The sequence below is a fragment of the Pseudophryne corroboree genome, chromosome 12 (genome assembly GCF_028390025.1).
Source record: "Pseudophryne corroboree isolate aPseCor3 chromosome 12, aPseCor3.hap2, whole genome shotgun sequence".
Lineage (NCBI taxonomy): Eukaryota > Metazoa > Chordata > Amphibia > Anura > Myobatrachidae > Pseudophryne > Pseudophryne corroboree.
This window is the reverse complement of record NC_086455.1, coordinates 20008795-20032196: the sequence shown is the minus strand read 5'-3', so window position 1 is coordinate 20032196 and position 23402 is coordinate 20008795. Positions and strand designations below refer to the sequence as shown.

Genomic DNA, 23402 nt, shown 5'->3' with positions numbered 1-23402 from the left:
CACATATATAGTCTTAATGACTATATTATGTGTTTATTTTGCCAGCAAGGTACTATTATTGCAGCCCAGGGCACCCCCCCCAGCGCCCTGCACCCCTCAGTGACCGGAGTGTGTGGTGTGCATGGGGAGCAATGGCGCACAGCTGCAGTGCTGTGCGCTACCTTGATGAAGACCGAAGTCTTCTGCCGCCGATTTCCAGGAACGTCTTCTTGCTTCTGGCTCTGTAAGGGGGACGGCGGCGCGGCTCCGGGACCGGACGACCGAGGCTGGGCCTGTGTTCGATCCCTCTGGAGCTAATGGTGTCCAGTAGCCTAGAAGCCCAAGCTAGCTGCAAGCAGGTAGGTTCGCTTCTCTCCCCTTAGTCCCTCGATGCAGTGAGCCTGTTGCCAGTAGATCTCACTGAAAATAAAAAAACTAAATTATTCTTTCTTTTCTAGGAGCTCAGGAGAGCCCCTAGTGTGCATCTAGCTCGGCCGGGTACAAAATTCTAACTGAGGTCTGGAGGAGGGGCATAGAGGGAGGAGCCAGTGCACACCAGGTAGTCCTAAATCTTTCTTAGTTGTGCCCAGTCTCCTGCGGAGCCGCTATTCCCCATGGTCCTTACGGAGTTCCCAGCAGCCACTAGGACGTCAGAGAAAACCCGGATCAAGTGACCCGGGTAGCTACCTGGGTAGGACACGGGAACGATCCGAGTAAGGTGTTAGTGCTATCGGAAGCCGTGTCGATGCAACAGTGCTCCCGTTTACATTGTATGGAAGGGCGGCGCTGGGAGATCATGTGATCTCCCAGCGCCGCTCCTGCAGCGTCACCAACCCGGCAATATGCGGGGTTGGTGACTGCTGATGGGAAAGGGGCAGATGCGGGTCGCAGCCGGGTAGCACCCGTGTCAGCCTCCCGGCTGCGACCCACATCGTAGATGGAAAAGGGGTATAAGTTGCGGTTGGTTCTAAATCGGAGTGGGAAAAGGGAACTTTGACGTCACTAGGGGAGGAGCCACGTCACCAGGGGGAGGAGCTACGGCCGAACAGGGTACCCAAAAAGTACTCGCGGGCTCGCTTCGCTTGCCACCAGCCCAGGTTACTAAAGTTAATAGTCGGTGGCGTGGATAGTAGAAGAACTATCCCACTGGCCTAGCTCCTCCCCCTGCTGCCGTGGCTCCTCCCCCTAACGTAAAATGTCCATTGTGCCACTTCGATCCAGCGTCTTCCATTTAGTTGCTGTAAGGGCGGAAGTTCTCGTCTGCCCTCTCATCGTCACTTCCAGGTCCTGATCACGAAGGCAACATAGACATAGTTTCCCTTCGTGGAGAGGACCTTTCCCATAAGCCCCTCGACGTAGGCACATCCGTTCTTACACGCTAAGCTAAGAGACCTCACGAATAAAGGCGCCTACCCCGGGAACACCGCAGCGTGCTCTGTGCGTCTGTCGCAGCTGGGAATCGCTACAGGAGAGGACTGTGCTGTAACTGAGCGGCGTTTAGAAGCTCTCATCAGTGAGTATGTGATCTGCATTATGTATACAGGGCGCTGTTTTCCCTCCGAGCATTACACAGGCCAGCACAGGATGTGCTGGGGCTTGTAGTGCTACAGCAGCGGGGCTGGTTCTGATTATTGATACCAGTCTACATGCATGAAAGGTAATGCAGCCTGTGCAGCTGTATTATACGCCGGGCACACATGCAGTCCGTGGCTACGGGTACTATGCGCCATGCTATGTCTCTGTGCCCAATGGAACCTATATGGGGCAGAGCGCAAGCCTCGGAGGCGCACGTATCTCTTATACCCCTTTCACACCAGCAGCTTTGAACACGGGTAATTGGCACATGAACGCGCATATCCCGTGTTTATGTGCGGTATGAGAGGGTGCCGGGTTGAAATACCGGGTCCAGTAACCCGGTATTTCAACCCTGCTCTTGACCAGCGTTGAACCCGGCTCACTTTGCGGTGTGAACGGGAGCCGGATCAATGCGCATCGGCTCCCGTTCACTATCTATGTACAGGTGATCTCTAGCACCGCCCCGTCACCGCTGACTTCAGCAACCCGGCAATATGCCGGGCTGTTGACTGCGTTATGCAAGGCGTCTTACCCGGCAATGTCCCTGCAGGATCCCGGAACCGTATTCCAGGGTAAGACCCTGCATTTTTAGGTATGAAAGGGGTATTATACCCCTTTCACACCAGCAGCTTTGAACACGGGTTATTGGCACATGAGCGCGTATAACCCGTGTTCCTGTGCGGTGTGAAAGGTAGCAGGGGCAATAAACCGGGTTGAGCGACCCGGTATTTCAACCTTGCTAATGAGCAGGGTTGAACTCGTGTTTAACCCGGCTTGCTGTGCAGTGTGAACGGGAGCCGGGTCAGTGCGACCCGTTTCCCGTTCAGTGTGTGGACGAGTGGCTCTTGGAGATCATGTGATCTCCCAGCACCGTCCACGCCGCGTCACCTGCCGGGTTGCAGTCTGCGGTGTGAAAGGGGTATTGAGATGCGTCGCACACTGGGAGCTCCCGGGTGTGACCCGCCTCAGACAGTGTGAAAGTGGTGTTAGGGGAGCAGGGTGAGGGGTGTACACCGGCCCCAGGAACCACCCTGCACCTATATCGGTTACCTCTTGCCTGTCCTGCTGCCGCCAAAGCGGTTATTCCATCAGTAGTATTGGAAATTTGTCCCCGTTGCCATACTTCGGAAGAGAATGGTGTATGATTGGGCACTAATTGAATATACCTATAAGTCTCACGGTCTCCTGTTCTCTGATTTTGCTACTTACTGTAGTGCTGTCGCATTCATTGCACTACCCCTATAGCTTCACACCACTGTTTACTTAACTTTGTGTGTGGGGGTTGCCTTGGATTTCTGTATCACATCTTCCAAGAGCAAAGCACCCAAGGAGGTGGGCGCTCCTGTGCTGCTTACCTGTAGGGCTTGTGCCACTGTACTCTCTCTCCTCAGGATTCAGAATCCGGCTTGCGCTTCCTCTCACAGGTAGTGTTGCAGTTAGTTAATAAACTTGCCTACCCCAGACCCAATTGCCCTGCTAGTATCTCTAGAGGGGCCCAGCTGCCCCCAGTTATACTGTCTCTGTGTACTTTATAACCGACTGCCATAAAACCACCATGGATGCAGTCCTTCACGCAGTCAGTGCAAGGATTGGTGCGGGTGTCCGCATCTTTCCGACAGATGCTATACAGAGCCGTCCTTTCATGCACAGACCATCTATGTGGTTCTGCATCCCTGTCCGGTTATGATTCTGACATTGAGGTTTCCTCAGACCATGAGGAAAATATGTCAGATACTTCGGATGTTGAGATCGCTTCTATCACGGAAGACTCCCTATCTCAGGTTGATCTAGCGGCCCTGATTAAGGCGGTTAAATCTGTCCTTCTCATCCAGGATGCTGAGCCAGGCCCCTAAGGTTAGCACAGTGACAAGCGACTGAAGAGGGTTTCGGCAGAATTCCCTTTGGGTCTACCGGAGAACCTTCTAGCAGAGGCATGGGCTCACCCTAACAGTGGCCTCTAGGTTTCTAAGTATATTTCCTTCTATCTCAGTGAGGCAGCAATAGACACTGGTATCCTAACCTCAAAGTGTCAGCATCCTCTGTGTTGGCTGTGTTGACTAGGCTTCGTTCATGGTGTGCTGACTCTAAGAAAGCCTTGTAGGCTCTTCCTTATTCAGGGTATATTCTCTTTGGTTCAGAATTAGGCAAGATCGTGGCTACGGTGGCAGCCCCTAGGTTGCAAACATCTACTTTTCTCTTCTTTTGTCCGCAGGGAAAAGCCAATGTCCAGCCTTTCTCAAGATTCCAGGGTTACTCCTCCATGGTCTCCAAGCCCCAAGGTAAACTGCCCTGGTCTACCGGAGTCCCTACCACCGTGCCAGCTGACAAGCCTGCCGCATGATGGGGTGGGACTCCACCTGGGAGATCCCAGTGTGGAAGGCTGGCTTCTGCTATTCTGAGCCCTGGATGGTGACCATGTTGTATGCCTGTGTACAAAGTGTGATTTTCCCAGGGCTATGCCCTAGCCTTTTGTGAGTGGCCTCTGGGCCTAATTTGTGTTCTACAAACCTTCCAGTGCATCAAGGCAAGGCAGAAACACTGCAGGAATCCACTCACTCCCTTCTGGCCTTCAAATTAATTATTCCAGTTCCCCTGTCTCAGAAAGGCACGGGCTTCTATGCCAACCTCTTATTGGTTCAGAAGCCGAACGGTTTCTTCTTACCAATCTTCAACCTGAAGTCCCTCAACAGGTACTTGCGGATCCCCAGGTTCTGCATGGAGAGTCTGCGTTCCATCATTCTGGCACTGAATCTTGGTTATTTCATGGCCTCCTTGGACATCCAGGATGTTCCTATATGGCTAGGTCACTTTCTCAGGTTTGCAGTCTGGGAAGAACATTTTAAATTTCAGGCATTGACATTTTGTCTTTGCACGGCTCCTCGTGTCTTCACAAAAGTCATGGCTGCGCACTTGTGGTGCAGGGGTATCATTATCCTACCTTTTATCTGGATGACCTATTTATCCTGACCCAGTCACCAGATGTCCTCAGGGAACACATCCGTCTCACGATAGTTCTTCTTTTCCAGTCCCGTGGATGGCTCAACAGTTGGAAGAAACCCTCCTTGACTGTCTCAAGAGGTATTCCATCTGGGGACCTTGCTGGATTCCTCCAAAGTTCAGCGGGTGTTCCTCCCTGTGGACAAACTTTGGGACCTACAGGCCAAGATTTGCAAGTTCTTACGTATGCCCAGTTTCACTTCCAGCCTCTTCAGATGGAAGTTTTAACCTGGTGGAACTAATCCCATTGTCTGTTCAAGACACAAACGATCATCCTCTCTCGGAGGGTCCAGCACTCCCTCTTGTAGTAGCTCCAGGGGTCCCACTAGGACAAGTGCCACCCCTTTTGGATTCAGGAATGGGTCCTCCTCACCACCGATGCAAGTCTTTGCAGGTGTCGAGGGGGGGGGGGGGGGGGGGGGGGGAGTACCCTGTCGACCGACCTTTCATGGATGGTGGAAGGCTCAGGAGAGCCGGTTACCGATAACATTCTAGAGCTCAGAGCGGTTTTCAGGCCTCATTGTCTAGGTTAGCCACTCTTTCAGGTACAGTCCGACAACGTGACTGCTATCGCCTATACAAACCATCAGGGCGGCACCCATAGTCGCGGTGCCATGAAGGAGGCGAGTCGCATTCTCAACTGGAGTCCAGAATATGGAAGCAGACTTCCTAAGCTGCCAGGACGTTCACTGAGGTGAGTGGGCACTTCATCCAGATACCTTTCATCTCCTAGTTCTACATTGGGGCTTGCCGGAAATTGATTTGATGGCGTCTCTGCACAACCACAAGCTGCTTAAGTACTGCTCACACACCAGGGATCTGGCGTCTTAGCGGTTTGGTGGATCTTTCACAAAATTTCCGCACCTCCAGACCGCCGAGGTTTTTACATTTAGCTGATATTGTGAAATGTGTCGGCGTCTTGTTCTTTAAGAGTTGTTCTGAACATTCCAATAAAAGTAGTTTAGGACAGTAGTTTCTAGTAGACTGGAAAGTATGTGAATCCATCATGGCAGTACATGAGTAGGAGGTTGGTTGGAGACTGTGTACAGAAGACCTATAGACCCCTTTAGGTGGGAACTGGGGCACATGGGCATTTAAATGAGGTGTTCACCAAGCAGCAGCGAAGCCTAGTAAGCATTCTCTGATGCCAGGGCTTCTTGCATCAATTTCAGCGTTGCCTGCGTCGTTCACAATGTAGATAATCCGTAAAGCGCGGTGGAGTAGCACGTCTGTCAAAGCTCTGTGTAATGTACAGCGCAGTACATTACTGTGAGACGTATTAACACGCCGTAGTGTGAGGTCACATTCAGTTTGCATCAATGAGCATTGTTTTGCAGTGTCTGTGTATACATATAGCCTAATAGATGTAACAGATATGTTTATTCGTTTTTGGAATGCTTACATTCATTTATCGTCTTAATCGTTACATTTTCTTTTAGTGGCTAAAGTAAAGAAAATGACCCCCGAACAGGTGGTAGCGCTCGATCTTGAACTATGCAACGTAAGTGCAGCTCTTTGTAACATTTAATGCAAATAGTAGTGGGCGCTGAAAAGGGGCGGGGGGGGGGGGGAGGAGGACTTGCGTTAATGACCACTAAGCTCCAAAAATGTAAAAATGTCCCAATATGAAGCAAGGAAGTAATATTGTCCAGCATATTAAGATGAGTGCTTGTGCTGTAAGGAGAGATGGTGAGAACTAGTGAACTAGCATTCAGATAATAGACTTTAGATTGCAGTGATGTTATTTGCATGCCTTCCAGCAGGGGGCAGAAATGTATTATTAATTATTTCCCTTTATATGGCGCTGCAAGGGTTCCGCAGCGGCCAATTACAAAGTTCATAAACAAATAATCAAAATGGGAAAACGGTGACTACAGTAGAAGACAATATAGGACTAGTACAGGGTAAATAAACATAGCTACAGCAGCAGATGACACTGACAAGTAGCAGGGTGGCTGAAAACCACGTGATTTGGGCAGTTGAAGATTATTAAAGTAAGGTAAGGATAAGCACATGAGGAAAGTAGGCCCTAATCGTGAGAGCTTACATTCTATATATGTAATAGAAGCAGATCTGTGGGGTTTCCCCTACTTGAAAAATATTAAGAGAGAAAAATGAATTTGTTCCCTACTAAAGACTCAGGAGAAAAGTATTAATTGGATTCATAAACTTTTGAGGTAGCATTTATCATTTTATAAAATGATAGGTAGAAGCCGGTTGCTAGGGTCAACTTCTCCACTGGTCTCCTTCTCCACTCTTTCAAGGCTTAATACATAGACCCTATATTCTTTCTTTCTATATCCCCTCAGCTACAGCTTTTTCTCTAACGTCCTTGAGGATGCTGGGACTCCGTAAGGACCATGGGGAATAGACGGGCTCCGCAGGAGATAGGGCACTTTGAGAAAGCTTTGGACTCTGGGTGTGCACTGGCTCCTCCCTCTATGCCCCTCCTCCAGACCTCAGTTTTACACTGTGCCCAGAGCAGGATGGGTGCACTGCAGAGAGCTCTCCAGAGTTCTCTGCCTAGAAGCATTTTTGTTTGGATTTTTTTTCTACCTTTTACTACTTTTTCACAGGGAGCACTGCTGGCAACAGGCTCCCTGCATCGAGGGACTGAGGAGAGAGGAGCAGACCTTCTTGTCAAAGATAGGCTCTGCTTCCTCGGCTACTGGACACCATTAGCTCCAGAGGGGGTGAATGCAGGTTCTTACTGGGCGTCCACCCCCGGAGCCGCGCCGCCGTTCTCACAGAGCTAGAAGTACAGAAGACAGAAGTCGTCAGGTGGCAGAAGCCTTCAGCTTCACTGAGGTAACGCACAGCACTGCAGCTGTGCGTCATTGCTCCCATACACCTCACACACTCCGGTCACTGTGGGGGGGGGCGCCCTGGGCAGCAATATAAACACCTCTTATGGCAAAAGACAATATACATGTACAGGTGGGCACTGTACATGTATATAAAAGAGCCCCCGCCATATTTTTTACTAAGTTTGAGCGGAACAGAAGCCCGCCGCCGAGGGGGCGGGGCTTCTCCCTCAGCACTCACCAGCGCCATTTTCTCTCCACAGCACTGCTGAGAGGAAGCTCCCCGAACTCTCCCCTGCTTACACACGGTGAAAGGGTGCTTTAAAGGAGAGGGGGCGGGCACATAATTGGCGGTTTACATATTATACAGCGCTGCTGGGGAAAAACATTTTGTGTTGATCTCCAGGGTCATTGCGCTGGGGTGTGTGCTGGCATACTCTCTCTCTGTCTCTCCAAAGGGCCTTGACAGGAATACGGTCTTCAGGAAAGGGGTTCCCTGTGTGTGTGTGTGTGTGTGTGTGTGTGTGAGAGAAGTGTGTCGGTACGCGTGTGTCGACATGTTTGACGAGGAAGGCTCGCTTAATGTGGAGGGGCAGTGCTTGAATGTCAGGTCGCCGTCGGCAACGCCGACACCGGAATGGGTGGATATGCTGAATTTCTTGAATGCAAATGTCAATCTATTGCATAAAAGGTTAGACAAGGCAGAAGCTAGGGATCAGTCAGGTAGCCAGTCCATGCCTGTCCCTTGGGCGCCAGGTCCTTCGGGGTCTCAGAAGCGCACCATATCCCAGATCGATGACACAGATACTGACTCTAGTGTCGACTATGAAGATGCAAAATTACAGCCGAAGGTGGTATACGGTACATGATTATTGCCATTAAAGAGGTTTTGCATATTACTGAGGAACCCCCTGTCCCTGACACGAGGGTACACATGTATAAAGGGAAAAAGCCTGAAGTCACTTTTCCATCCTCATTTGAATTAAGTGACTTGTGTGAAAAGGCTTGGGAATCTCCGGATAGGAGACCACAAGTTCCCAAAAGGATTCTCATGGCGTATCCTTTTCCACAAACTGATAGGATACGCTGGGAATCTTCGCCAAAAGTTGACAAGGCGCTGACACGTTTGTCCAAAAAGGTGGTACTGCCTTCTCAGGATACGGCTTCCCTCAAGGAACCTGCTGATCGCAGGCAGGAAATTACCTTAAAGCACATTTACAATCATTCCGGTACTATTGCTCGACCGGCTATGGCGTCGGCCTGGGTTTGTAGTGCGGTTGTGGCATATCGGAACGGAGCATCCTTTATGTCCAGGGCCACCATCCAATCCCCCCCCCCTCCAGGCTGGCGATGACCGCCCTGAGTGATTCCATTTTGAACTTGAACCTCTTCAAGTACAGGTTCAGAGATTTCAGGTTTAAAATGGGTCTGACCGAACCGTCTGGTTTCGGGACCACAAACAGGGTTGAGTAATATTGCTCTCCTTGCTGGAGATGAGGAACTGTGACAATCACCTGTTGAATATACAATTTTTGGATTGCTGCCAACACTAGCTCCCTCTCTGACGGGGAAGCCGGCAGAGCCGATTTGAAAAATCGTCGAGGAGGCAAGTCTTCGAATTCCAGCCTGTATCCCTGAGAAATAATCTCTAATGCCCAGGGATCCACCTGCGAGTGAACCCAGACGTGGCTGAAAAACCGAAGACGAGCCCCCACCAGATCTGCCTCCCCTCGGGAAGCCCCAGCGTCATGCGGTCGACTTTGCAGACGCAGGGGAGGACTTCTGCTCTTTGAAACTAGCTGTGTGCAGCTTCTTTCCCCTGCCTTTCCCTCTGGCAACAAAGGATGATTCACGTACCTTCTTGTTTTTATTGGAACGAAAGGACTGCATTTGATAATGAGGTGCCTTTTTTTGTATGCTGCGGGGGGACATAAGATAAGAAATTTGACTTACCAGCCGTAGCCGTAGAGACAAGAGCCGAGAGGCCGTCTCTAAACAACTCCACCCCTTTGTAAGGCAAGGACTCCATATGCCGCTTTGAATCGGCATCTCCCGTCCATGGTCGGATCCACAAGAGCCGCCTAGCAGAAATAGACATAGCATTTATTCTGGAGCTTAATAAACAAATGTCTCTCTGAGCATCCCTCATATACAAGGCAGCATCTCTGATATGCTCTATGGTCATTTGAATGGCATCCCTATCTAAGGTGTCAATTTCCGTAGATAAGGAATCTGCCCATTCCCCCCTCATCAGGCGTTCCTGAGATTTGCAGTGCAGGACTGTCACTACCAATTTCAGACGTTGCCGTTTGGGCTTTCCACGGCCCCGAGAATTTTCACCAAGGTAATGGCGGAAATGATGGTGCTCCTGCGCAGGCAGGGGGTCACAATTATCCCATACTTGGATGATCTCCTCATAAAGGCGAGATTTCGGGAGAGGTTGCTGGACGGCGTGTCTCTGTCCATGAAGACGTTGCAGATACACGGCTGGATTCTCAATATACCGAAGTCCCAGCTAGTCCCTACAACGCGTCTGACTTTTTTGGGGCTGATTCTAGACACAGACCAGAAAAAGGTTTTTCTTCCGATCGAAAAGGTTCAGGAACTCATAGCCATGGTCGGGAACCTATTAAAACCAAAAAAGGTTTCAGTGCATCATTGCACGCGGGTCCTGGGGAAGATGGTGGCTTCCTACAAGGCCATCCCTTTCGGCAGGTTCCATGCGAGGACTTTTCAATGGGACCTCTTGGACAAGTGGTCCGGGTCCCATTTACAAATGCATCAAAGGATCACCCTGTCTCCCAGGACCAGGGTATCTCTCCTGTGGTGGCTGAACAGTGCTCACTTACTAGAAGGTCGCAGGTTCGGCATTCAGGACTGGGTCCTGGTGACCACGGACGCAAGCCTCCGAGGCTGGGGAGCAGTGACACTGGGAAGAAATTTCCAAGGTCTCTGGTCAAGCCTAGAGTCTTGTCTCCACATCAACGTCCTGGAGTTGAGGGCCATATACAACGCCCTGCGTCAAGCGGAGGAATTGCTTCGGAGAAAAACGGTTCTGATTCAGTCAGACAATGTCACGGCAGTGGCTCATATAAACCGCCAAAGCGGAACAAGGAGCAGAATGGCCATGGCAGAAGCGACCAGGATTCTACGCTGGGCGGAAGGCCATGTAAGCGCGCTATCAGCGGTGTTCATCCCGGGGGTGGACAACTGGGAGGCGGACTTCCTCAGCAGGCACGACCTGCATCCGGGAGAGTGGGGACTTCATCAAGAAGTCTTTGCACAGATCGTTGGGGACTGCCTCAAATCGATATGATGGCATCCCGTCGCAACAAAAAGCTAAAGCGGTATTGCGCCAGGTCAAGGGACCCTCAGGCGGTAGCGGTAGACGCTTTGGTGACACCTTGGGTGTTCAGATCGGTCTATGTGTTTCCTGCTCTTCCTCTCATACCCAAGGTGTTGAGAATAATACGAAGAAGCAGGGTCAGAACAATCCTCATTGTTCCGGATTGGCCACGGAGGACTTGGTATCCGGAGCTGCAAGAGTTGCTCGCAGGGGATCCGTGGCCTCTTCCTCTAAGGCAGGACCTGCTGCGACAGGGGCCCTGTCTGTTCCAAGACTTACCGCGGCTGCGTTTGACGGCATGGCGGTTGAACGCCGGATCCTAGCGGAAAAAGGGATTCCGAAGGAAGTCATTCCTACCCTGATAAAGGCTAGGAAAGACGTGACGTTAAAACATTATCACCGTATATGGCGGAAATATGTTTCTTGGTGTGAGGCCAGAGCTGCTCCTACGGAGGAGTTCCATTTGGGCCGTCTACTTCACTTCCTTCAAACAGGAGTGACTTTGGGCCTAAAATTAGGGTCCATAAAGGTCCAGATTTCGGCCTTATCCATTTTCTTTCAAAGAGAATTGGCCTCTATTCCTGAAGTACAGACCTTTGTGAAGGGGGTGCTGCATATTCAGCCTCCCTTTGTGCCTCCGTTGGCGCCTTGGGATCTTAACGTGGTGTTACGGTTCCTCAAGTCACCTTGGTTTGAACCACTCAAAACTGTGGAGTTGAAATGCCTCACGTGGAAAGTGGTCATGTTGTTGGCGTTAGCTTCGGCAAGACGTGTTTCCGAATTGGCGGCTCTATCACATAAAAGCCCATACTTTGGTTTTTCATGTGGATAGGGCAGAGTTGAGGACTCGCCCTCACTTTCTGCCAAAAGTGGTCTCATCTTTTCATGTGAACCAACCTATTGTCGTGCCTGTGGCTACACGGGACTTGGAGGATTCCGAGTCCCTGGATGTAGTCAGGGCTTTGAAGATTTATGTGACCAGAACGGCTAGAATCGGGAAGACTGAAGCTTTGTTCGTTCTGTATGCGGCCAACAAGGTTGGCGCTCCTGCTTCAAAGCAGACTATTGCTCGCTGGATCTGTAACACGATTCAGCAGGTGCATTCTACGGCAGGATTGCCGTGACCGATATCGGTTAAGGCCCACTCCACTAGGAAAGTGGGCTCTTCTTGGGCTGCTGCCCGAGGGGTCTCGGCATTACAGTTGTGCCGAGCAGCTACTTGGTCGGGGACAAACACCTTTGCAAAGTTCTGTAAGTTTGATACCCTGGCTGAGGAGGACCTCCTGTTTGCTCAATCGGTGCTGCAGAGTCATCCGCACTCTCCTGCCCGTTTGGGAGCTTTGGTATAATCCCCATGGTCCTTACGGAATCCCAGCATCCTCAAGGACGTTAGAGAAAATAAGATTTTACTTACCGGTAAATCTATTTCTCGTAGTCCGTAGAGGATGCTGGGCGCCCGTCCCAAGTGCAGACTTCTTCTGCAAGACTTGTATATAGTTATTGCTTACATAAGGGTTATGTTATAGTTTTTCGGTTGAACCGTGGCTATGTTGTTGTTCATACTGTTAACTGGGTAAGGTTATCACAAGTTATACGGTGTGATTGGTATGAATCTCGCCCTTAGATTTACAAAAATCCTTCCTCGTACTGTCCATCTCCTCTGGGCACAGTTTCCCTAACTGAGGTTTGGAGGAGGGGCATAGAGGGAGGAGCCAGTGCACACCCAGAGTCCAAAGCTTTCTTAAAGTGCCCTATCTCCTGCGGAGCCCGTCTATTCCCCATGGTCCTTACGGAGTCCCAGCATCCTCTACGGACTACGAGAAATAGATTTACTGGTAAGTAAAATCTTATTAGGTTGTTGGCGATTGGCCTTTGTTTAAAAAGGGATGCTTTTCTTTCATATCTAATTTGTCCCCTTTTAATTAAAATACAATTATTATTTTTTCTTTACTGAGGGTGTATATGCTTCGTCGACATTTATCCTGCCGACATTTGAAAAGTAGACAGAAGAATGCAGATATGGTAGTAATGTTTAAAGTATATTAATTGTGTCGGCATTATAGCTTTAAACATGATTTACTGTCATCTTTAAAGTTATAATTCCGACACGTTTAAAATGCTTTAAATAACATTACTACTGCGTCTGCAATCTACAGCCGACACAATGACCTTTTGATTGTGGACAGCATGTGTCGACTATATTCCGTTTTACTTTGTAACAAACTGTTGTGTTTTTACAGCTCTGCCAAATCCCCAAGGGTGTTTGTAGGGGACCTCTTCATAAACACATAATGGTGAGAGAATTTAATGGCTTTTAAAGTGACCTAATAATTAAAATGGAATGTCGTTTAATTATGTTGAAGCATAGTGTTAAGTACTCAATTGCATGCTGTGCGTCTATATAGTTATATAATTCCAGAGTGGATATGGTCTATACCATGGGTCTTCATCCTGCGGCCCTCCAGCTTCTGTGGAACTACACATCCCAGCATGCCCTGCCACAGTTTTACTATTAAGGCATGCTGAAACTGAATCAGGGCATGCTGGGATGTGTAGTTCCACAACAGCTGGAGGGCCGTGGGTTGAAGACCCATGGTTTATATGATCAAAGCGAAAACCTTTTTTCTCTTACGTCCTAGAGGATGCTGGGGTCCATATTAGTACCATGGGGTATAGACGGGTCCACCAGGAGCCATGGGCACTTTAAGAGTTTAATAGTGTGGGCTGGCTCCTCCCTCTATGCCCCTCCTACCAGACTCAGTTTAGAAAATGTGCCCGGAGGAGCCGGTCACAGCTAGGGGAGCTCTACAGAGCTTTCCTAGAAAAGTTTTATTTTAGAGTTTATTTTTTTACAGGAGGCTGCTGGCAACAGCCTTCCTGCATCGAGGGACTGAGGGGGGGAGCAGTGTCCGTCCTGCGGGGTTTTTAGCCACTGACTCCGCTGACTGGACATTGAGCTCCAGAGGGGATAGATCGCTCCCCGCCATAGGGGAGCGCTCACCCCGGCAGCCAGCTGCCACCCCCTTGCAGAGCTGAAGTGTGGCGAGTGAGTCACTGTCCCCCCTTACAAGCGGGGGGTCAGTGTGAAGAGGGCGGCTTAAGGGTAGGTTAATACCGTGCTCCCGGACGGCTCAGCGGTACTAAGGTGCGGCGCTGTGAGGGGCGCCCTGAGCCAGCACCTGACCCTACACTGACCAAAACAAGCCTATCGGGGTCTGCGGATCTCGGCCAGCACAAAATCCTCAGGCCAGTATAATCTACGAAGAGCGGGAAGACAGTGCCATTGGGGCGGTCGGAGCTTCTCCTCAGAGCGGACCCAGCAGCGTTCAGCGCCATTTTCCTGCCTGCAGACACGATGCAAGTGGATGAATAGTCCACCAGAGCAACTCCAGCTATCTGTTTGGTACAGGGGGTTGGAGAAGGGAGGGGAGGCTGTGTAAAGACTGTGTCGCCTATTAAGGGACATAGCGCTTGTTTAGGTTTTCCCTATTCTTGTTATAGTGCTGTGTGGGGGTTGGCTCCAATCTCTGTCTCTCTCTGCCATGCTTGGGGGAAAGGGGGGGGGAATCTGTGTCTGATGTGTATGTGGGTGTTCAATACCTTTCACTGCCATGTCTAGGGACTCGGTGACATATGCTATTGAGATGGATCCCTCTCAGGAGGAATCCTTTTCATTATACGCATAAAAGTAATCACGCTGCCGAACCAGCGTCTGCATACCCTATAATGGTCACAGTCGCTAGCAGGGGACTGAATCCCCAGACTAATGACTGATTCCTCAGTACACGTACGCTAACCAGGGACTGAATCCCCAGGCTAGCGATGGAATTCTCAGCGCTCAGACGCTGGCCGGGGACTGTATCCACTGGCTAACGACAGACTCCTCAGGCGGGTGTATAGAAGTTGCGCGGGAAGACGCGCCATCTTCGGTGGGCGGAGCTTCTTCTCAGTGGAGTTCAGCTCCGTTTTACATCTGCAGCTGGCATCGTCCAGGGAGACGTTGTTACGATCCGTCACGCTCACGACACAGCTGCTCAAGATGCACGGTTGGATCCTGAACCTTCCAAAGTCTCATATGGAAGAAAGCATTGGTGATTCAATCAATGGTCCGGGATGTCCTAAAGCCTGCCCGGGTATTGGTTCATCAGTGCATCTGCCTTTTGGGGAAGATGGTTGCCTCCTACGAGACTCTGCAGTACGGAAGGTTTCATGCTCGTCCCTTTCAGCTGGATCTATTGGACTAGTGGTCGGGGTCTCATCTACACATGCACCAGAGGATACGTCTGTCTCCGGAAGCCAGGTTTTCGCTCTCTGGTGGCACTTCCACACATTCTGGAAGGCCGAAGGTTCGGAGTTCAGGACTGGATCCTTCTAACCGCAAATGCAAGTCTAAGAGGTGGTCGAATCAGAAATCCTTTCTTCCGATGAACTTCCTGGAGATAAGGGCCGTGTACAACGCCCTTCTGCAAGCAGCACACCTTCTACAGGATCGGGCTGTTCAGGTGCAGTCGGACAACGTGACCACAGTGGTCTACATAAACCGACAAGGCGGAACGAAGACCAGGGCTGCCATGTTTTGAGGTGTCAAGAATCCTCCCCTGGGCAGAAAGGCACGCTGTAGCGATGTCGGCTATCTTCATTCCGGGAGTAGATTACTGGGAAGTAGACTTCCTCAGCAGACACGATCTCCATCCAGGAGAGTGGGGCCTCCACCCGGAGGTGTTCGAGGAGGTAACTGGTTGGTGGGGGGTTCCTCACATAGACATGATGGCCTCCCGTCTCAACAAGAAGCTGGGGAGGTACTGTTCCAGGTCGAGAGACCCTCAGGCAGTGGCGGTGGACGCACTGGTAACACCGTGGGTGTTCACGTCAGTGTATTTGTTCGCTTCACTTCCTCTGATACCAAGGGTTCTTCCGCTGGTAAGAAGAACAAAGGTTCTCATTGCTCCAGACTGGCTAAGGAGGGCTTGGTATGCAGATCTGCTGGATCTTCTGCAGGAGGATCCAAGGCCCTTACCTCTTCGGGAGGATCTGCTACGGCAGGGGCCGTTCGCCTATCAAGAGTTACCACGGCTACATTTGACAGCATGGCGGTTGAACGCCAGATCTTAACTCGGAAGGGTATCCCGAGTGGGGATGTTTCTTGGTGTGAATCAAAGAAATTTTCCTGTAGTGGAGTTTCAACTTGGACGTTTTCTCATTTTCCTGCAAGCAGGTATGGGACTGAGATTGGTCTACATCAAGGTCCAAATCTCTGCCTTGTCCATATTCTTCCAGTAACAATTGGCTGTCCTCCCTGAGGTTCAGACTTTTTTGAAAGGGGTTCTGCACATCCAGCCTCCCTTTGTGGCGCCAACGGCACCCTGGGATCTTGATGTGGTGTTGCAATTCCTGCAATCTGCTTGGTTTGCGCCTCTACAGGAGGCTGATCTCAAGTTTCTCACGTGGCAGGCGGTCATTTGTTGGCCTTGGCTTCTGCACGAAGCGTATCAGAATTAGGGGCTTTTACAAGATAAAGCCCTTATCTGATCTTCCATGAAGACAGGGCGGAACTTAGGACTCCTTCACAGTTCCTGCCTAAGGTTGTATCGGCTTTCCATATCAACCAACCTATTGTGGTGCCAGTGGCTACTGACTCCTCAATTGCTTCAAAGGCCTTTGATGTAGTGCGGACCTTGAAGATTTATGTGAAGAGGACGGCTCGTCATAGGAATAGTGACTCTCTGTTTGTCTTCTGATCCCAAGGAAATTGGGTGTCCTGCTTCTAAGCAGTCGATTTCACGCTGGATCAGGTTCACTATCCAGCATGCTTATTCCACGGCGGGATTGCCGTGTCCAAAATCTGTAAAGGCCCACTCTACTCGTAAAGTTAAGACCGATTCTGAACCTCAAGTCGTTGAACCTGTGTTCAAATTGAAGATGGAGTCTCTGAGAGCAGTGATCTCAGGTCTGTAGGGGAGGGGGGGGGGGTGTTCCTAGTGTCTCTGGACATCAAGGATGCGTACCATCACATTCCAATCTGGCAGCCTCATCAGGCTTATCTACGGTTTGCACAGCAGGACTGTCATTACCAGTTCCAGGCCCTGCCCTTTGGTATTTCCACGGCACTGAGGGTGTTCTCCAAGGTGATGGCAGTGATGATGTTTCTACTCCGCAAACAGGGAGTGAACATTATTTTGTATCTGGATGTTCTTCTGATAGTCATGGTCCAGGGAGCGGTTGTTGGACAGCATTGGCCTCTCAACCAGACTGCTCCTGGATCACGGGTGGATTCTGAACCTTCCGAAATCTTACCTAGAGCTAACATGGAAGCTTCCTTTCCTGGGAATGATACTGGAAACAGTCTCGGAAGGTGTTCCTTCCTTTGGAAAAGTCATTGGTAATCCAAGTCGATAGTTCGGGCTGTCCTGAAGCCAACCCGGATCTCGGTGCATTTGTGCATTCGCCTTCTGGGGATAATGGTGGTTTCTTACGAGGCGCTTCAGTACAGAAGGTTTCATGCAAGACCCTTCCAGCTCGATCTGTTGGACAAATGGTCCAGATTGCATCTTCACATGCACCAGAGGATCCGTCTGTCACCAAAAGCCAGGATCTCTCTTCTGTGGTGGCTTCAGACTTCTCACCTAATCGAGGGTCGACAGTTTGGGTTTCAGAATTGGATTCTGCTAACCACAGACGTAAGCCTCAGAGGATGTGGCATTGTCGACGGTCTTTATTCCGGAAGCAGACTTCCTCAGCAGACACGACCTGCACCCAGGGGAGTGGGGCCTTCTCCCGGAGGTGTTCAGGTGCTTTACACATCGATGGGGATATCCACAAATCGACATGATTGCCTCTCGTCTCAACAAGAAGCTCAAACGGTATTGTTCCAGGTCGAGAGACCCCACAGGCAGTGGCAATAGACACTGACTACTCCATGGGTCTATCAGATGGTGTACGTGTTTCCTCCATTTCCTCTGATCCGAAAAATTCTAAAAAGAATAAAAAGGGAAAAGGTTCAAGTAATACTCATTGCTCCGGACTGGCCAAGAAGGTCCTGGTGTGCGGATCTTCTGGAGATGCTCCTCGAAGATCCGTAGCCTCTACCTCTTCGCGAGGATCTTCTGCAACAGGGTCCGTTCGTCTATCAAGACTTACCGCGGATACGTTTGACTGCATGGAAGTTGAACGGCTGATTCTAGCCAGGAGAGGGATCCCTGACAAGGTCATCCCGACTATGATCCAAGCCAAGAAGGGGGTAACGGCTAAACATTACCACTGTATTTAGAAGAAATACATCTCTTGGTGTGCGAACAGACCATATTCTGCGGTGGAATTTCATCTGGGAAGTTTCCTGCTTTTTCTGCAGTCGGGTGTGGATATGGGCCTACGTCTAGGCTCCATAAAAGTCCAGATTTTGGCCATGTCAATTTTCTTTCAGAAACGATTGGCTTCTTTCCCTGAGGTCCAGACGTTCTTGAAAGGTGTTCTGCACATCCAACCTCCCTTTGTGCCTCCCACGGCACCTTGGCATCTCAATTTGGTGTTGCAGTCCCTCCAATCGGGACTGTTACGGGAGGTAGATGTAAAGTATCTTACGTGGAAGACCGTCACACTGTTGGCCTTGGCTTCAGCAAGACGCGTGTTGGAGCTGGGGGCGTTGTCTCACGAGCCCCTACTTAATTTTCCTTGAGGACGGAGCTGAACTCTGAACTCGTCAGCAATTTCTTCCTAAAGTGGTGTCTGCGTTTCACATCAACCAACCTATTGTGGTTCCGGTTTTTACTGACACCTCCGCAACTTCAAAGTTTTTGAATGTTGTGAGGACTTTGAAGGTGTATGTAAAACAAACAGCTCGTCACAGAAAATGTAACTCTGTTTGTTCTCTATGATCCCAATAAAATTTGTGTGTCCTGCTTCAAAGCAGGGTCAGATTCACTATCCAGCATGCTTATTCCGCGGCAGGCTTGCCGATTCCAAAATCTGTACAGGCCCACTCTACTAGGTCGGTGGGTTCTTCTTGGGCAGCTGCCCGGGGTGTCTCAGCTTTACAGCTCTGCCGAGCAGCTACTTGGAGTGGTTCGAAAACGTTTGCAAAGTTTTACAAGTTCGATACTTTGGCCTCTGAGGACCTTCAGTTTGGTCAATCAGTTCTGCAGGAACCTCAGCACTCTCCCACCCGGTTTGGGAGCTTTGGTACTTCCCCATGGTAGTAAATGGACGTAAGAGAAAATAGGATTTTAATTACCTACCGGTAAATCCTTTTCTCGTAGTCTGTAGGGGATACTGGGCGCCCGCCCGGTGCTTTGTTCTTCCTGCACTGTTACTTGGTTCAGTAATGTTGTTTGGTTCAGCTGTTGCTGTTCCTGGTTTCAAGTTTGGTTAGCATGGCTTTCCTCTTGTGTTGTGTTTGCTGGTTCGTAATCTCACTAAATGGATTCCCAGTATCCCCTACGGACTACAAGAAAAGGATTTAAAATCCTATTTTTTTCTTAATACAGGTTGAGTATCCCTTATCCAAAATGCTTGGGACCAGACGTATTTTGGATATGGGATTTTTCCGTATTTTGGAATAATTGCATACCATAATGAGATACCATGGCGATGGGACCCAAGTCTATGCACAGAATGCATTTATGTTTCATACACACCTTATCTACACAGCCTGAAGGTCATTTTAGCCAATATTTTTTTATAACTTTGTGTATTAAACAAAGTTTGTGTACATTGAGCCATCAGAAAACAAAGGTTTCACTATCTCAGTCTCACTCAAAAAAAATTCCGTATTTCGGATTATTTGGATATGGGATACTTAACCTGTATGAATGTTTTGCTATTTTAAAAAGTAATTTAAGAATACCTGACGTGCTTTATAATATGTTTGATACATGCGTGAACACCAGTATCTGAGATTTCTAATGTAGACCATATAAATTTAAAAACTAGGAATGCATTTATTAAAAATGAAGGGCATGCCCCTGACCCTGTCCTTTGGAAGAGGTGTGCCGAAGAAGCATCAGGGTTTAGGTGCAGTGAGGTCTAGAATATAGCCTTGCTATAATACTTCTCACCTACAAATCCGATATAGGAGTTGTCCACTAAGTCCGAAGTAGACTGGCCCATATCGCAGACTGATCTTGGTGATATCATGTTAACTGCTTGTTGGCAGGCTTGGGACTAGGGTGCCTGCCCCATCCCAACTGCAAACCTACCTGATGACCACCACAGAAGCTACCACAAAAGGATTTTTTCCTTTGTTCTACCATAGATCCGAAAGGACTGAAATCGCTGGCCCCATGGTCTTGCAGCATTGACCGGCGGGAAAGTATTCTTTCTACCCGGGGAATCTGCAATGATGGAACATAAACGTTCCCCCAAAAAGACAGAACCAGCAAAATGCAATGCCTCCAAGACCTTTTTAGATTCTGTATCCACCTCCCAGCATCTTACCCACAAAGCGCGTGTGACTGTAACAGCCAAAGCTGTAAACCCAAGGGCTGCATCCCCATATATGCCAGAACATCGGTGGTATGGTCCAGGACTGTAGAGTCGGTAAGGCAAACTTTCAACTCCCAACAAATTTATTTTAGTATTCAAAGTAAGACGGTAACCCCTAGGGTAAAGGGTTAAACTTTGGGTGGTCAAGCACTCTTTTGTTAGAGAATAGGTGTGTGTATATATAAGGTGTAAAGATACCGGGTTCCAAATCACTCGGGCACGGTGGTAGATGAAAAACCAACAGTGGTTTATTGAACAGAATGGGTTATAAACCGTTCAGCACACCTCTGTAATCCAGTTCCACATGACAATTCCCACCACAAACTCCTGATAGAACATTACTTCTTATGGGGGGTAGACACTGAGAGATCCGTGCTTAAATTCTAAGCAATCTAGTCAGATAAGCACGGAACTGTCCGTGTGTACCCCCCACAGCGATAGCAGCTATCGCTGGTGCTAGATTGTGCCAATCTAGCAGGTCGCTCATTTCACCGCTATGTGAAATGAGCGGCCCACCCGCAATATGTCCCCCCCCCCCCCCCCCCTCGCTCAGCACACATCTTCCCCCATGTGTACTGGCCTTTAGTAAACAATAGGAAACTAGGTCTAACATGAATGCATTATCTACAGCACAGGTTCTCAGACTCGGTCCTCAGGACCCCACACAGTGCATGTTTTGCAGGTCTCCTCACAGAATGAAGTAATTTGCTCCACCTGTGGACCTTTTAAAATGTGTCAGTAAATAATGAATACACCTGTGCACCTGCTGGGTTACCTGCAAAACATGCACTGTGTGGGGTCCTGAGGACCGAGTTTGAGAACCACTGATCTAAAGGGTAACAGATAACATAACACAAGTTATTACATATATCATGCACAAATGTTCTCTTACATAGGCAAAATATTGACAAAGACATACATATAGACATGCACAATAAAAAACACTCAGTGATTAACAAGCAATCTGGTCCGTTCCCTCGTTTTTTAAATGTTTTGAGAGAGGATTTTGATTTGTCAAATGACAATAGGAATAACCAGGTGACTGTAGATAGACGGGCCTACTGAGGTACTTTCGGAATTCTGCTATCTCCCGTTTGCCTAAGCATTGAATAGGGGATGAGAGATTCCTACTGGTGCCAATCCTTAGAAAAATTGTTTGTGTCGGAGAATAGGGAAGTTTTTTTTTTTTTTTTCTGCTTTTGACTATTTATTTGTTACAGAAAACATATGCTAAAATTCATTATTGAAGTTATATATCCAAATCAGTGGCATGAGCTGTAAAGCAGATATTGGCTATTTATTTTTGCATAAACGGATGTTATTCAAGTTCAGGTAAATGACACCATTAGTCTCCTTTACTGTATAAGTTGTGTACATTTCTGTTAACATAGGAGATCATTCATTAACTTTTGGGTATTTAGCAAAGAATTTCCCGATCATGTGACTGCCAGGGCTGCAGGTTGTGGTGTTGCTTACTAACTTTGTGCTCTATAACCTGCCTTCTTGTGTCACACAGGACAGACGAGTATATCTCAAGGCCACTACCAAGGAATTGGCAACACTGCAGGAGAAAATCGACGCACTAGGGGACGCGGAACCTATGATTGGTAAAATGGGAGGGTTCTTATTCTGTGAAGATAATTGGTTGGCATCCTGTTTACAACAGTACCACAAACCTAGATTGCTGTATTTACTAAAAGGCGTCAAGTTCGTTAAAGTGGACCTCTCATTTTTCAGTGACACTTTAGTTAGCCACTGTGACACCGGATTAACCTGGGGCTTTGTCATTTTCGTCACGTTGAATTGCAGAACCTGTTTTGAAGTAACGAAAAACAAAACACAGGTAGCGCAGGGTGCTCTTTCCTTTAATATTGCGTCTTGGTCTCATTCTAGCCGCATTCAAAGCCGCTCACAGTGTACCAGAGACGCTAGGCTGTGACGCTAGTCGCACAGGAATTGTTACAGCCTCTGTACAAAGTTGCAGATTGAGCATAACTATGTAGCTAAACGTATTGGAACTTTCTGCTGCGGGGTACACTGGGCTCCACAAGGATTGGACAATGGGGTGTAGAATAGTATCTTGATCCGAGGCACCAACAGGCTCAAAGCTTTGACTGTTCCCAGAATGCACAGCGCCGCCTCCTATATCACCCCGCCTCCCAGCACAGGAGCTCAGTTTTGTAAGTTGGTGCTGCAGTAAGCAGGCACTGAACAGAGGGGCTGCTCCAGGCAGCCCTAAGAAAAGGTTTTTATGAGGTAAAAAGTGAAGACTTCAAGGGCAGCAGCGGTGGTAAATGTCTTGTGACATTCACTGCTGCAGCTCCAGCTCTCCCTAGCGGCGCTGTACACTCCTGAGCCCTGGTTGCCGGGTACCTACAGCGGAGGCTCCGGTTTTCTTCACGTTAGACACACACGGCTGGGGCTCTCCAGGATCGCGTGGCTGCGCCTCGGGAGGTGGTAAGTGGGTCCCGCTTGCGGGACCCGGTCTTTATCGTGATCCGGCGTGGTCAGTGGGAGGCAGGCCGCGCGCGCTGGCGGTGGACACTGTGGCAGTACAGGCGATCCCACTAGATCACCAGGGCATGGGCGCAGGTCAGGTTTTCTCTCTAAACCAATTCTTATATCACCCACAGTACACGGTGGTTTTGCCAGCAGGGGGGATAAGGCTTAGACCTGAAGCCCCTCCCCCAGCCCCAGGGCGCCATTTCTAGCAAGTGTTCCCGCCCTGGAGCTGCATATCTGTCTTTTCCTCACTCCCTGTCAGTGTCTGCAGCGCCATTATCCCTCAGCTCACTGTTCCTGGGACTGCTTGGGTAAATCCTCCTATGTAAAGCCGCCTGGTTGTCATTGCTGTGACTTTAAATTACAATTAAGTATTCTACCTGCCTTTTTTGTCAGTGTTGGTTAAGAAAGAGTGCACTTAGTCAGGATTTTATAGTACAATTACCCTGTGATATACATACAGTTCTTACTGTGTACTGTTATATCTATTGTTATATAGCTGTGTAAGCTAGTCCAGTGCAGTATTATTGTCAGTAATAACCTCTGCATTGTACAATGTAACTTTCTGTGTGTGCATTTGATAGCTGAGTGGTGTCCATTTCGTGTCTTTCACTCAACCTGCTATCCCTATATTCCATAACCTGAGGGGGCTTTGTGCGTCAGGTGTTATCTAATATAGGATTTTCACAAAGATATACTGTATCACGTATTTATCTCTGATT

General features: G+C 49.1%; 1 protein-coding gene across 1 annotated transcript in view; it reads left to right on the top strand.

The window, feature by feature from the left end:
• The first annotated feature begins 674 nt into the window (after positions 1 to 674).
• Positions 675 to 23402, top strand: part of LOC134980361 (uncharacterized) — a 118678-nt gene continuing 95950 nt past the window's right edge. The window contains exons 1-4 of the mRNA XM_063947159.1: positions 675 to 692; positions 5991 to 6052; positions 12942 to 12995; positions 21695 to 21785. Of these exons, the coding sequence (XP_063803229.1) occupies position 692; positions 5991 to 6052; positions 12942 to 12995; positions 21695 to 21785 (208 nt within the window). The 5' untranslated portion in view covers positions 675 to 691. The remainder of the gene's footprint in view (positions 693 to 5990; positions 6053 to 12941; positions 12996 to 21694; positions 21786 to 23402) is intronic.